This window comes from Lissotriton helveticus, chromosome 8, assembly GCF_964261635.1.
Source record: "Lissotriton helveticus chromosome 8, aLisHel1.1, whole genome shotgun sequence".
Lineage (NCBI taxonomy): Eukaryota > Metazoa > Chordata > Amphibia > Caudata > Salamandridae > Lissotriton > Lissotriton helveticus.
In genome coordinates this window covers 942,982,769-942,998,463 of record NC_136069.1, presented here as the reverse complement: position 1 = coordinate 942,998,463, position 15,695 = coordinate 942,982,769, and the positions used below count along the sequence as shown (strand labels likewise).

General features: G+C 45.1%; 1 protein-coding gene across 1 annotated transcript in view; it reads right to left on the bottom strand.

Annotated features, from left to right (window-relative positions):
• Positions 1–15,695, bottom strand: part of C8HXorf58 (chromosome 8 CXorf58 homolog) — a 959,020-nt gene that overhangs the window by 99,066 nt on the left and 844,259 nt on the right. Inside the window, exon 8 of the mRNA XM_078657786.1 lies at positions 7,973–8,123. Coding sequence (XP_078513912.1) covers positions 7,973–8,123 — 151 coding nt within the window. The remainder of the gene's footprint in view (positions 1–7,972; positions 8,124–15,695) is intronic.

Genomic DNA, 15,695 nt, shown 5'->3' with positions numbered 1-15,695 from the left:
CACATTGGATGTGGTGTCTTTGTACACCAGCATCAACCCCAAATTGGGGATGCAAGCTATGGAGAAAATACTGTCCAATCGACCAGCTTCGTTGTGGGCTCACACGAAGATGTTAATACATATGATGGAAATAATTCTGGACAACAACTATTTTATCTTTGACCGTAAATGGTTTCGTCAAACAAAGGGGGTGGCGATGGGCTCGAAATTTTCCCCCTCCTTTGCCAACTTGTTCATGGGGGCCCTCGAATCTGACCTTATCTGGGGCCCGAAAGGTGCCACATATATCGACTCAATTTTGTTTTGCGGTCGGTATATCGACGATTGCTTTCTACTTTGGTCTGGTACACTAGACTCGCTGTCCACTTTTTACAAACATCTTAACAACAACACATGGGGTATACAATTTACCATGCAGTTCAGCAAAGAGAAGATGGAATTCCTAGACTTGGAATTTTACGTGCAAGAGAATGAACTTCACAGTAGACTCTACAGGAAACCAACCTCATGTAACTCTATTCTCCATGCTTGCAGCTCTCACCCCACACACCAAATAAAGGCTATACCTTATGGTGAATACCTGAGAGCTAGACGTAACTGCAGCGATCAAAAAGAATTTGACAGCTGTTTAACCAACATGGAAAACAGATTTCTCAATAGGGGCTACCCCCTGAAAACTCTGAAATCTGCAGAAAAAAGGGTTTGTCGCACCTTAAGACCAGATTGTTTAAAGAAACGTACCGAAATGGAATCCTCTACCTATAAAATCAGACTCATTACTGAGTTTAATGCACTACACCACACAATCTCCAAAAGCTTCAACAAGCATTGGAAACTCCTAACGGAGGATGTAACCCTGAGAGAATGGCTACCAGAGAGACCGGCCATTACATACAAAAAGGGATGTACTCTGAAAAACAAACTCAGTCCCACAGTCCCACAGCACACTTCAGCCTTAGACTGGCTTACCACGCGGAGCTTAGGCTTCTATAAATGCGGCTTCTGCTCTCTATGTGTTTGGGGTAAACATGGAACTAAGACTTTTACAGGACATGATGGTGTTGTGTATAAAATCAAATATAACATCACATGTCTAACTAGGTATGTGGTCTATATCATTGAATGCCAATGTGGCAAGATTTATGTGGGCAGCACCATCAGACCCCTTAAGGAGCGATTAGCAGAACACATGAGGGCTATTCAAAAAAGGGATCCTAAGTACCCGGTTGCCCTGCACGTTGCAGCATGCCAACCACTTGAGGATGAAGTGAAGGTACGTTTCTTTGGAATTGACGTAATCCCCCCAAACATTAGGGGGGTAACAGGGAACTCACATTGAGACGTAGGGAGGCCACGTGGATCATGCGTTTGCAATGCGTGGAACACGGGCTTAACTATGACCCAGAGCTTCAATTTTTCTTGGGGAACTAAATACTAACTGCTTAATTATTCTGTGTGTAGATGAATTTCGTGCAGTTTTGTCTTACTCACTCTGTGGACATACATGAAACCTTTTGTTTGATAATGAGATCTGCATAGATGCATTCACTTTGAATAATGTTTTTTACTACTATTTTGTAGTGACAATCAAAAATCTAGCTCATTTTGCTCTACCGTTACTGTACCATGTGATTTTATTGTGCTCAAGTACCAATGTTAGTCTTTCGTATTGGATTGTATATAAGGATACTAAGGTTGTAACTGTATCCTTAAGTTTGCCTACGGTGACATGAATTCGCACTAATTGTACAAGAATATATAACGTAATGTATATATGAGGATTGTCTTGTCACCAGTCACTGCGTGGATTTTCTTGGTTTCACTTATGGTTGCACCAATCGGGGCTCTTCGATGGATCACATCGGCATGCTCTTATATGAGACACTGACCTACTTTGCGGCATTAATCTGCACAGCGAGGAACAGTTAACCGAACAATTATTTATTATACACATGACAATTAGACTATCACTCATATCCAGAGAATTTACTACCATTATACTTTTACCAGCTAGAGAGTTCGCTCTCCCATTCCAAATGACCTGTGAACCTTTTTCCGTGCTGGTTTTATTTTCATGCTTGTGTCTGAACATGAATCTCTTTTGGAAAAAGAACACACGTATACAACCTTTTGTGGATTTACGGGGTCATACTGGCTCACGTGTTACTCATCTCTCAAATCTCTTAGCCAGTTCATTTATTATTAGAGGTTAACCTGCCTTTACCCGATAGTGCTTCAAAATGGTTTAGTGACCCTTTACTTTCTCCCTCAACTAAGATGGTGGCTCATACTGACTGGTCGTAACTCACACGGCACTTTCTAGTTGTTGGCAGACGGAAACTATATGATTCCTTCCGGTTTCCGGTCACGTGTCCGTCCTTGGAACACGGCGACCGGGAACACACAGAGGAGGGATCTCGTACCATAGGTAAGACTAGGGCACTCTGTTTACTTGCCATCTCTGATGCCCAGCGCATTACTTTTGCGGCATTTTGACTCCTGTTCCGTTTGTTCCGTTTTATTTCTGTTTACTTTAGTGCACACTCGCATGAGGATTACGGAACAAAAACTCAGCCCTTATTCTTTACATTTGGATCCCCTCCCGGTATAGACAGGCACTCACACGTGTCTAGGTATGTAAACTCTGCAAGATGAGCCTGACCATACGTTGTCTCCGTTCTAACTGAATTTTGCTTTACCTATCCCCTATTGATTTTCGTTTTACTTAAGGTTTTCCGTTTCATTTCTTTTTTCCCCATTGTCCCTACAGTCTCCCTTTTTTGTATTAAATGCGCCTTACCGAGCGCCCCCGTCAGAAGAGTAGTCACACAATTAACTTTGGACCCGGAACCAGGGCTCTTTGACTCGTAAAGAGATTGACTACTTGTCAATCTATAACTTGGGTAAGCGACAGTCAACAACATTTTGATTGGCACTCTGTTACTACAACTACGTGCCCGCTCTTAGCTTCTCCTCCCTATGCAAATCAATTCTCTTACTCTTGTACCACATAGATTCTTCGCCCAACTGACCTACGTTTCGCATCGACCCATAGATGCCTGGGTCTATTTACCAGGTACGCAGGAGTGGTTATTAGTGATGTATCCGACTTGCATGGATAATTTACCTTATATATATAGACCCTTGTTTTTAACACTGAGCACGATACACTTCTCTTCTATTTTTGGAGCAAGAAACACAATTTGCACCCTGATTCCTTCACAAACGCGGGTCATCGTGAGCATGAGACAATAGGTGATGCGGTTCCCAGCGTTATAACCATTATACATATGATTATGGTTTGCCTCACGCATGTCTTGCACTTTCACCACCATAATGACATGTAGAAGTGCACGGTATTTGAATCACAAATATTTATGCTAGACACACAATACCCGTGGATGGAAACCCACGACCACTACCGTGCACTTCTGTAATACTAAATTCTGCTAGAGCAAAATACACTATGCATATGTTGTTTTATTTTATCAGCCCTGAAGAGTCGTGTCGACTCAACTTTTGTGAACACGACGAAACACGTGTCGGCTGAATGTGGATCCAATAAACGTCCTGGAAAAGTTTAAGAACATAAAGATCTGTTGTTGTTTTCTACTTCATTGTTATTACTTTTTTTGTGTATTTACACTGCTTAGTGGTTGCGAGAGCATTGTTGCTGTTGATACTGGGGCCGATGCTGACCAGAAGAGTATTATGACCGGTATTGGTAATCTCCTTTAAAAGTGGACTGTCCTCTTCCTCTTGATCCACGAAAGGACGGACTTTTGTATTGGAGAGTACCCAATGCTTTGGCCGTGTCCGTGTCCTTTTTTATACTCTGTAGCGCCTCATCCATCTGCGGGCTGAAGCGAAATTGGCCATCATAAGTCATATCCAAAGGAAGTTGCCTTTAACCAACCTCGTCGTCTCAATACTGCTGCTCCGGCAACCTGTCGAAAACCTGTTGTTGCCATATCCATCGCACAGCCTATTATCTCTGATGCTGAGCGTTCACCTTCTAGTAATATTTTCTTTGCCTCTTCCTTAGATTCTTCAGGTAAGGCCGCTAGATATGGGGCTATGTCTGCCCATAACTGTCTATTGTAACGCCCCAAAAACGCAAAGGCATTGGCCGCTTTTACTGTCAATGCAGACATCGATGAAAAACGCTTTCTGATGTTGTTTAATCTTCGGCCTACTTTATCCGGCGGAGCTGACAACGGGGCAGAAGGATTTTTGGACTTTTTCTGAGACGCCTGTGTAATTACTGAGTCCGGCTTGGGATGTCGGCGCAGAATAAGGTGCTCTATACTTCTTGTCCAAGCGAAGTAATACCGGAGGTACAGAGGAGGGGTTTTGCATAATTTTAACACCTTGTCCCCACAAGTATTCTATTATGGGTATCGATTTCACTGATATGTTAAAAGGTTAAAATCATATAAGAGGCATTCCTGCTGTTGAGAAAGCATGAGAATTCGAAAACGTTGGGCTGCCCTCTCAATGACATGATGGAACCCTCCAATGTCTCTGGGTGGCGAGTCTGCTTGAGCAGGTACTGGAGAAGCAGGGCAGGGAATGACATAGTCATCCCATTCATCGTGGTTAGAGTGAGTGTCCTGAAGCTCTCCCTCTTCATGTTGGTCTTCTTCCTCGTCCTCATCAGTAGACGGAGGGTGTGACACATCGACCAGATCCGGCTGCACATTCAAAGGTAGAGGCCGTGGTCTTGGCGAGAGAGATAGTGCCGAGGGTTGAGGTGTAGGTGACTTTGGAAACCTCTGCTTGTAATCGGTTATGAGATACTGCAAGTCAGAGACTAAATAGGCTGAAAGGCAAACCATTGGAGGAGGAGGTGGATGATATTCCTCATGTTCTTCCTCTTCATCCGAACTCGCCTGATATTTTACATTAAGCTCAGAGGGGCTTGTGGTAGTTTGGAACATATCCCCTTCATCTGAGTTCTCCTCTTCAAAAAGACATGCTGGAGGCAGTGGTTGGACTCTGCTTGGCAATGTTAAAGCCGGGGTCAGTGTCTTTTTTGTAATTTTCAGAAGCACATATGTGCTTTTTAGACCTGAATCCATCGTCGTCGACGAGCTCGTCGACGGAATGGTCGTCGACGGTGGAACGTCGACGGGTGTCGTAGCCGGTGGGGTTATCGTCGACGGGACCGTCGTCGTTAGTGGTGTCATCGCTGGAGATCTCGTCGACGGCGTCTTTGTCAACGATGGGGTCGATGTCAATGATGTTGTCTTCGTCGTCGAGGTCGTCGACGACTCAGTCCTCGGTGAGCGCAGCGTCGACGATGGCTTTGACGTCGACGGTGTCTTCTTGATGCTTATCGTCGACGACACAGTCTTACCTGCCGTCGACGATGGGGCCGTAGTCGTCGACGAGGTCAATGACGACACTGCCATCGACGTGGAAACAGTAGTCTTCGACGTAGTTATATGCAATGCTGTAGATACAGCTCTCCTCGACGATGAAGTGGTCGTCGACGATGTCGTCGACGGAGTCGAAGTAGGTTTTTTGAAGGTGGGGACTTCCTGAGAGGACACCTTCGATGGAGTGGACCTCTGAAGACTTTTTTAGTGTCTTATTTTGAGAAGGCTGTACCGAAGGGGCAGGAGACGCCACCCTTGGTCTTTTCTGTGAAGACTTGGAAGACACTGAAGAGCCTTCACTTTCCTCAGAAGATTCCAGCTGGTCCCTGTCTTTCAGCCTCTGAAGCCAAATTAAGAGGCGTCCCTCACGATCTATGAGGGTTTTAGCGGAGAAGGTACGACATACCTTACAATCCTTGGAAGAATGGTCTGGATACAGGCAATATAGACAGTTTTGATGTTGGTCATCTATATGTAGCCTTTTCTTCCCACAGGAACCACAGGGCCTAAAAATACCCTTTTTTGGTGTCTCAGCCATGAAGATATCCGGAACTACAGTCTAGAATGAAATAATATCACCAGAGAACACTGGAAAACCAGTTGAGAAGAAATCTGAGCAGAGCTCAGAGGAGACTCCCTTAGCACAATGTGCGGTAGAAAATCTGAGGGACAGGAGCTCCTTTCAGGAGGGTTCTAGAGGGAGGTGATAGCTGATTGGCTCTTCTCTAGAGTGTGGTCCTTTCTACAAAAGGACATGGATATGTTACTAATGTGAGGCCCTTGGGCCTTTTTCTATATATGTCTAATAGGACATTACTTTATTTATGTACCGAGGACTCCCATCCCGACGACGGGGAATGATTCAGGCATGTGAATCTATGAAAGACACCCCTAATACTGGATAATTTGCATTTCTTATTTTCACCCACAAAGGGGCAGTTACCACCAACAGTGGTGTAAAGGTGAGATGCTCATTGGCAACTGTAATTTTATCCAGATGATATATTGTGAATTGAGAATTATTTATCTACCGAATTTGATTTCCTTTCTTTCAGGAATTATTGGGTGCACATGAAAAAAACGTTTAAGTACAGGGCAATGAATGGGACAGTGAAATTCTGCCCCACAAGTAGCATCTATGAATCTTCACCAAATTTTTCACCAATACTTACATTTACGGGAAACCCTATTGCTGATCTATTAAGCGGGAGAAAGTTAAAGGCCATGAAATACTCTCTGAAATAAGAACATTACATAACTTATTTGTAACTACGGAATCACTTCTGACAACTCTCAAAATAGAAGCACCGCTCATCAGGTCCTAGTACCCTTCGCAGCTAGCTCTGCAATTACCAGCATCTCAGTGAGAAGAGTGAGTAATGTGAAGGCCAGAGACGTTTTAATGGATGAGCAAAATGGGCAATTGCCCCAGGTCCGCACCTTCGAAGGGCCTCCCTAGGAAAGAGATCTATTTGATCTATCAGTTCTATTTCTCAATCTAAACCTCTCTGCCTACCTTTACTTCTGACTCTGCCTCACCACCCAGTGTAATCTTAGGGATTTTTGCAAGATGAAGAAGCTTTCTTTGGATGGAAACTCCTCCCTTTGGTCTGACACTGTGGCCCCTGCCCTACAACAAGTGGTCCAGAGCCGTATTTCCAGGGGAGACATCGCTCTGGGCCATTCTTTGTTTGCTCATGTCACTGGGCCCTGAATTATGAGGCCAAAAACCCCAGACTCGAAAAGTCTGGGCCCAGAGACATATGTGGAGCTGCATGGACTGCTAAACCTGACCCCGCCCACTCCCCCACATGAAACTGTCCTCCTGCTGCTCCCACCCTCCTCCCCCCTCTCAGCCATAATGGGGAACTTCAAGTGAAGGCCTTAGCCGGCAGCCACAAAGGGCACGGTCCCCTTTGGCAGTAACCTTTCTGCTAAGTCTCATGTAAACAGACCAGCAGCTACTAGTTTCATTTGAATGAATACTCCCACTTGTTTACATCAGCAGACACAAAACTACGATTCTAGCAGTTATTTCATCTCAATTGGAATAAGAGAACTCAATCTGTAATTTCTCAGCTGGAGGCTATAAAGAATGTTGAAGCATCACTTACTTTGGATCTCAAACACAGATATCATGTCTTAAATCATCTCGCTACTCTTCACTGGATTCCAGTTGCTACAGGAATCACTTAAAGCTTCTGCATTTGTGATCAGACTATCTATATTTACCTAGACGTCACCTCTGCTCTGGCTTTGTTCACATACAATACAAAAGACTGACTAGATGAGGCGTGGTGGCAGTTCATTTTCCTCTATTGAAGAAGAAAGCTAGAAGTTCAGTCTGATAACTCTTCAGCCTCACACACCCAAGAGTACAGCCTTTCACTTCGGCCACACCACAGCAGGATATGCCCAGAAGATGTCTGCACAACCCTTTATTGTCCTATTGCTGGAGCACCACTTCAGGCGGCTGTGCACTATACTGATCCCTATGATCATCATCATTGAGCAACTAAACTGATGCAGACTATTGATATAGTATGCTGGGTTTAAACATTTCATTTACTGAATATGTCACATGCATTTACCTCTTTTTCTTTCACTTGGCCATAAACTCTTCTCATTTTAGCCACCTTCTGTAGAGCATGTTGAGAACGACGAGCTGAGAGTCTGGATGATGCAGACTGCAATGTAGAGCGGGATGTGGACGCTAATGATGTTGGTGGGGGCATCGGGGATCTACAGAGAAAACAGGCAAATAAGTATTGCTATTCTTCTGGCACCATAATACATAAAAATAACTGAATACTCTGTTTACAAACTGTGGGAAGTCCACCTTTTCTGCATGGTCACCCCTTATTGTTTGCCTTTTGCTGGGCCCTCTATTGTTATTGGTGTCAGAACTCTGTGCACTTTAACACTGCTAACCAACAGTAAAGTGACTGTGCTCCCCCTTTAACCATGGTCAAATTAGGCATATTCCTAATTGGGATATTTATTTTACCTGTACGTTCCTAGTATAAATGTACACAGGGCCGCCAAGTTAAATATCAGTAGTGGACTGAAGCTCCTATTTTGTTATCCACTACATGGACTTTTGCAATGTCAGATGAGGACTGAACCTAATGTCTGAAACCTGAGAAGAGCCCTAAAGAACTGGATCTGTTTTCCCTCTTGTACCCAGGACAAAGAGGTGGACTCCAAGTGTCATAAGGTCGATCTCCTGTTAAAGCAAGAGGGACACAACAAGCTACAAAAGGTATTTTCCTGCAACTGCCCAGCTGACCGGTGGCAACTGGACCATGACTGGACCCCACTGTTTGGCTTCTGTCTGACACTCTGTGAGTCTCTTAGTGCCTACTCTGAGGTGCTGGGGGGCATTAGAAGCGTACTTCTGTGGTGGATTGGACCTTAAAGGACTAAAATCAGAAGGTAAAATCTTTCACCACATTGCAAAGTCATCCTGTGTGCCCTGTACACCCCCATTTTCTGCTGACTGGTGGTAACTGACTCTGACTGCTACTGGGCTCTGTCTAATGAGGCCCAGGGACAGTGCTATGTTGAAAAATAAGTGGAAAAGCACCCTTGCATTAGTGTACACTATGTTTTAGGGTACATCTATAATTGGCATGACCTACCCTATAAGTCCCCAGTAGCTAATAGGGCAAGAGGGATTAAAACTACGTTTCAGTACCTAGTATATAATAGACCATGGACGTTTAGAGGCGATCAGTCTTTGTTGCACTTGCATGTGTGCACTGCTGAGTGTCTGATGTCATTTCAAAAGCAGTCATGCACTGCAGCACTGCTTTTAAATGTAACTTGTGCCCAAACTCGACTTTGGTGGTAGGGGCACTTAAAAAGTGATAATCAATATTATTTTACATATAAGGTACCCTCAGGGTCTATCCTAGGTGTCCCAAGGGTGTGGCAGTCATGTAATTATATGAAGGGTCCTTATAAAAGAAGTTGTATACGCCCTGATGATGGAGAAATTACACATTTCATTTTCCAAATTAATGGCAGTAGTTAATGAACGCATAAATATTGCTAGGAATGAAATGAAAATATTTCAAGGCCATAAGTGGGACTCTGCATAGGGCTTGTATGGGCCTCTCCTGTGCATTGCACCTTGTAGATAGGGATCCATTATGGGATATGATGGAAGAGGCTGGAATTACCCAAACCCCCCCCCCCCCCCGGCTTGAACTTATATGGTACTTGCATGGGGACACTACAACTTAAATGCAGTACACAAGGACTGGTGGTTGCACTGCCCCAATAAAGGCTGTATGAGGGGCCAGGCAAGGCTGCATCTTAACTCCCTTTCTTTTTTACATACATTCTCTGGACTTAGCATTGAAATCATGTAGTGAAGATGTTACCAGAATTGGTTTTCAGGTTGTGCCGGTACTGCTGTATGTGGATGATGCAGGCCTTTTAGCTCGATCAGCTAATGGTATCCAGAATCTTTCAAATGGTTTTAACAATTTTATGCTTGGTCTTAAACTTAAAGTAAATCAACGAAAAGTCCGTTACCATGTCATGTGGCCCCACACGTATAAAATCTCTAGCGTTTTCTACAGGGGTTAGCCCTATTGAGAAAGTGCTTACTTTAAATTATTTAGGCATTTTCTTAGATACCAATGGAATATGGGACAGATTAGTGACCCAAAGTGCACACATAATGGAAGTGGCTGGTGATGCAATATTCAGATTTGCCAAAAAGCTTGGTCAAAAACTGATTCGGGAGATACTCCAGCTATATAAGAGTACATGTTTATCTGTAGGCACCTATGGGGCCAGCACCTGGGGTTACGCTTTTCCAAGGAAACTCCAGGTTGCGGAAAATAGTTTTTTTTGTGCAGATTACTAGCCATCCCCAAATCTACTGCAACTTTGATCACACATATGGAATTGGGCTAGGTTTTATTGCAGATCAAGTCAGTTTGGATCCACTTCTTTTAAAGTTAATAATATGGAATACTCTTAAGGCCCAATTTACACATGCAATGATATCAAAAACACTTTTCATATCTTAGGTCTTAGTCCTTTCTTTAATAACCCTAGTAAAATTTGCCGCATAGCCAAAGAGATCGTTAAAAGGGCACATGGAGCTTTTTGCGAAGAAACCAAACTCTGTATCTATAGGCCAGAGCCTTATCTAAGCTGGATAACTAATTCTTAGTACAGATTCTACCTCACTAGGCTAAGATTACATACAACTCAGTTTTCTCGTGGGCTTTCCCGTATACTGAACTTGGCATGCTTCTCTTCCATGTTGTCCATGTGTTTTGGTCACTGTTCAAAGCACTATGCACTCTATGCTTTTTTGCACATTGTATGATTCTCTAGGAATTCAATGTTTGCGCCCACTTCTTTAAAAAAAGCATTTTGTGTCTCATAAAGAAGGGCTAATCTTTCTGCAAAGTTTATCTTCTGTCAAAATTTGCACAGTTGTCCTAAATTATATTATTAAGGCTACTAAATTAAGGAAAAAACATGCACTTTAAACAATCTGATCAGATCTTAATTATCTAACTAAGTATTGCTTTAGCTTGTCCCTTAGAGGATTTTGATATATTCCATTAATAATTTTGTTTTATTGCGTTTAATTACATAAATGTAAAACTTTTTTTTAGTGTTTTTATGGCCATATTTACTGGCAGAATAAAGATACTTTGACTGAATCAAAATCCCATTCAAAGACTTAGAAGAATGATATTCATAAATCCATAAATATGCCATTGCTGAATTTATTCTAAATTGTATAGAAAAGGAGCTAAAATATGTTCTTGTCTGCAAGCCAAAATTCAGCCTTCCTGCAGTCTTCCCTGATTGGTCAGAGTTAAAAGGATTAGCCAGGCTGTTTTGATGAAGTGATAAGTGGCTCATTATACACCGAGAAGGAGTGAGGAGTATTTGATGAGGGTATATCAGTTTTAGCAGGCAAAAAAGATTACAATCTTAATGTTCGCAGACGATATGCTTATTATTTCTAAAACTCCTAGCAAGTTGCAGTGTGCGCTGTAATGTTTTGAAGATTTTTTGCTTTACACAAGGCCTAAAAATCAACACTGCAAAAATGAGGTTTATGGCTTTTAACCAGCATAGATCTAATTGGTTTATTAAGTTTTACAAATCCAGAAAAAGCAATCCCCAGCAACTAGCAATTCCCCCCCCCCACCCGCACACACAGATCAAAGTTACAAGTTACACATCTCCAGCACCCGCTACCAGGTCTACACAGCCGTTTAGCCAACAACCCGAGAATCAGGCAGGCGGCGAACAGTGCTTTCAGACCCCTTAAAACTGACTAGGCAAGCCACCCCACTGGACTATCAACATATAAACACTTGATTGGACAGCCGTCACCCCAGATCTTCCTCGTTCATGGCTTCTTCCTCCCCCACACTGAGCTCATCCTCCCTCTCCCCCTCCCTACTGCTCATGTAAGTCTGAAACAATCCCCCCAAAATTTTTGGTCGGCTCCTAGGAGGTAGCAGTTCATTGTAACCCTCTGACTGTGTGCAACAATACTGCATCCAACCCTGAACCGTGGGAGTCGGCCCCCTCAACCAGCGCATAGCTACCTCCCGTTTCGCCACTAACAGACCCATGCCAATCAGTCTGCGCGAGAACTTAGGTAACTGTTTAGTGTAGCCTAGGAGGGCAAGCGCAGGGGCCGGGGCCATGTCCACCTCTGTAATTCTGCTGAGCTCCGCAAAAACGGCACTCCAAAAGGACTGCACCCTCGGGCACAGCCAGGCAAGGTGTAAAAAATCCGCAACCGGCGTGTGGCATCATTCGCACTCTGCCGACACGCGGAGGCCGTATCTATGTAAGCGCTCTGGAGTGTAATAGACCCTATTTAAACATTTAAAGTGAATCATCCTATGTTTACCATTGAGGGAAATGCGCCTGGTGTCCTCGCAGCAGTACCGCCACATATCGTTATAATTGGCATTTCCAAGTCTCTCTGCCAGGCCAGTCGCGCCGCTGTGTACTGCGTCTCTCTATGGGATAGGGCTAATCTGTATAAGTTAGTTACTAGTTTCCGGGGAGCCTCAGATTTTAAGACTAAGGTTAATTCGGGGACCTTCGGGGGTTCCGCGAGGTCTTCTCCCAGTTGCTCTAGAAGGGCTCTGCGCACCCTATGGAATTTAAAGTGTTGCAGCAGTGTTTCTGTACCCTTAGTGCCACATACCTGCTCCCATGTTTTGGCCCTCTCCTCCTGAAATAGATCTCCTGCCTTGATAATATTAAGCTTGTGAAGTGCCTTAATCACTCCCCTATCTCTGCATGGGGTCAACCAGTGTGCCCATTCCACCGGCATACACGGTGTGTATAACAATGCCCCACCCTGGTGCTGCAAGAGACTATGCCATGCGTGGTTGGTAGATGCTATGGAGTCTAGTATTCCCGTTCTGCAGTCCACCGCTTGGAATATCGTTACAGGTGAAGGTAGTGGGTCCGCAAACAATTTCTCCATTCTCAGATGCGGAATTTGCGGGTTACCATGTACCCATGCATGCAGGTGCGCCCCATGTGCTACTCTGTAATATAGTTCTAAATCCGGAGCTCCCAGACCTCCCATACTATATGGCAGCGTAAGTGTCTTCCATTTCACCCGTTGTTTTATCCCCGCCCAAGCAAGTCTTACCATCATTTGATTCAGTCTATGAAAGAACGTGCGGGGCAACACTATGGGAAGGTTGGTAAAAAGGAATAACATCCTCGGCAGCACCACCATCTTCATAACCGAAATGCGACCTAGCAGGGACAGGGCCAGTTTACACCACGCTTCCACGCCATCCTCCAGTTTGCTAACAGCCACGCCGTAATTCTCTCTAAACACCAGATCAGAGTCTGTGTGCAAACGTATACCCAGGTACCAAATGGACTCCGTTGTCTACTGCAGCGGGTACTCCACTTCGAACTCCTGTGTAACTGGGGTCAATGGAAAAACTAGGGACTTCGTCCAATTCACTCGGAGACCAGATAGCGCACCAAAATGCACAACTTCACGCAGGACTGCCCCTAGGTTCTGTTCAGGCTCGCGAACATACAATAGCGTGTCGTCCGCGTACATGGAGACTATAATCTTATATGAAGGGAATCCGATTCCTTCCCGCCCATGATATTCCCACAGAGCGCAGGCCAAAGGCTCTGCCACTAAGGCGTACAGTAGGGGAGACAGTGGACACCCCTGACAGGTCCCTATGCCTATGGGAAAGGGGTCAGTAACCAGGTCGCCAAGGCGGATCCTCGCCGTGGGTCTGTCGTACAGGGTTCCAATCATTTGCAAAAACGGCGCCCCTAGCCCCATCCTAGTTAAAACATGTCTCATGAAGGGCCATTCCACTGAATCAAAGGCCTTCTCCATATCAAGAAACACCGCCACCGCCTTCACATCCTGCCTAACATGCTGCATCACACCGAAGATCGTTCTTATGTTGTATGTAAGGTTCCTCTCCGGGATAAATCCTGCCTGTTCCGGTGCTACTAGCATCGGAGCGAGAAGAGCCAAACGGGTCGCCAGCACCTTGGCATATATCTTCGTGTCAACGTTCAGTAGGGAGAGGGGTCTGTACGAGCTGCACTCGTCTAGTGCCTTGCCCGGCTTGGGGATCGCCACTAGGATGGCCTCCCTCATCGATTGTGGCATACAGCCAGGGGGCGCATAAATCATCAAACAGTGTATGCAAGTGGGGGATCAGGACATCCTGAAAGGCTTTATAGAACCCCACCGAGAGCCCATCCGCCCCCGGAGCACTATTAGCCCCCATGCTTGTCAATGCCTCCACTATTTCATCCTTCTCTATAGGGCACATTAGGAATTCCCTATGCATGTTCGTAAGTGTGGGGAGCTCAATGTGTTCTAGGTAATCCAATATCTCATCTCCTATCTCCCCACTCTTGGACGAGTACAGATCTGTGTAATATTGCCTGAACCTGCGTGCAACGTTCGCCTCCTCCGTGAGTACGTCTCCTGACACTGACCTAACAGACGTAACCATAATCCGGCCCCTCCTCCCCTTCAGGATTCTCGCCAAGACCGAGCTTGGTCTGTCACCCACGCCATATATGCGCGCCTTCGCGTACTTTCCCATGTGCTGCATCTCCCTGTCTGCTTCCTCATTGAACTGTTCAAGGAGTGCTTTGATCTCCTGTTCCGTTGCCGCATCTGCCTCCCTCCTCTGCCGTTCCTCTAGGTGACCCAGCTGCTTCTCAAGATCGGATAAGCATTGCCTGATGGACCGAAGGACCCCTGAGTGCTTGGATATCACTAAACCCCGAATGTAGACCGTATATGCCTCCCATACAGTTTGAAAGCTGTCCACGAGCCAAGATTTGTCTCGAAAAATGTGTCTATTGCCTCCGCTATCTCCCCCCTGAAGAGAGGATCAAGTAGGGAATAGGGCAGGAAGCGCCAGGTGAAAGGACGAATGACTTTCTTAGGGGTGGCCAGGACCAATAGGAGTGGCGTGTGATCAGAAAGGTGTTAGCGGGAGTACTCTACAGCGCCTCAGCTGGCTCATCAACGATGATGACATAAGCCAGTAGTCTATTCGGGTACGAATATTGTGGTAGGCCGAGTATTTATTTATTTTGCCATATTTGTAGAGCGCACAGCTACTCAGAAGAGTGTCCTGGCGCTAGTGGAAGCAGAGCAATGGTAGGAAGCGCGCGCGTACAAGCGGAGCAGAGGATTACTGCTGAAACTGCCATGTCTTCAGTAGTCTCCTGAAGTACAAAATGTCGGACGCTTGCCTAATTGCAATAGGGAGTTCATTCCAAAGGTGTGCTACCTGGACTTGAAAGGAGCGTCCTCCAGTGCGGGAGCGATCAAATTTGGGCACACTCATCAGATGTTGGTGAGATTATCTTAGTGCTCTACCAGGAGTATAGTAAGTCACTCTTCTCCTGATGTAGGTTGCCCCAGTACCATGTAAGGCTTTAAAGGCAAGTGTCAGGGCTTTGAACTGAATTCTGCGGCGGATAGGGAGCCAATGTAAGTTCTTGAGATGGGGAGAGATGGAGGCTCGAGGGCCCAACATAAGTATGGCTCTGGCGGCTGCATTCTGCACAACCTGGAGTTTACTAAGGAGACATTCAGGGAGACCCAAGGAAAGGACATTAGCGTAGTCCAGCCTGGAGGTGATAAGGGCCTGGACCACAGTCCTTCTATGGGAGAGAGACAGAAGGGGTAAAAATTTTCGAAGCATTTTTAGAGTTCCATAGCAAGTGCCGACCACTGATTGGACTTGGGTCTTCATATTCAGTGAGTTGTCCAGTTTTACCCCTAGG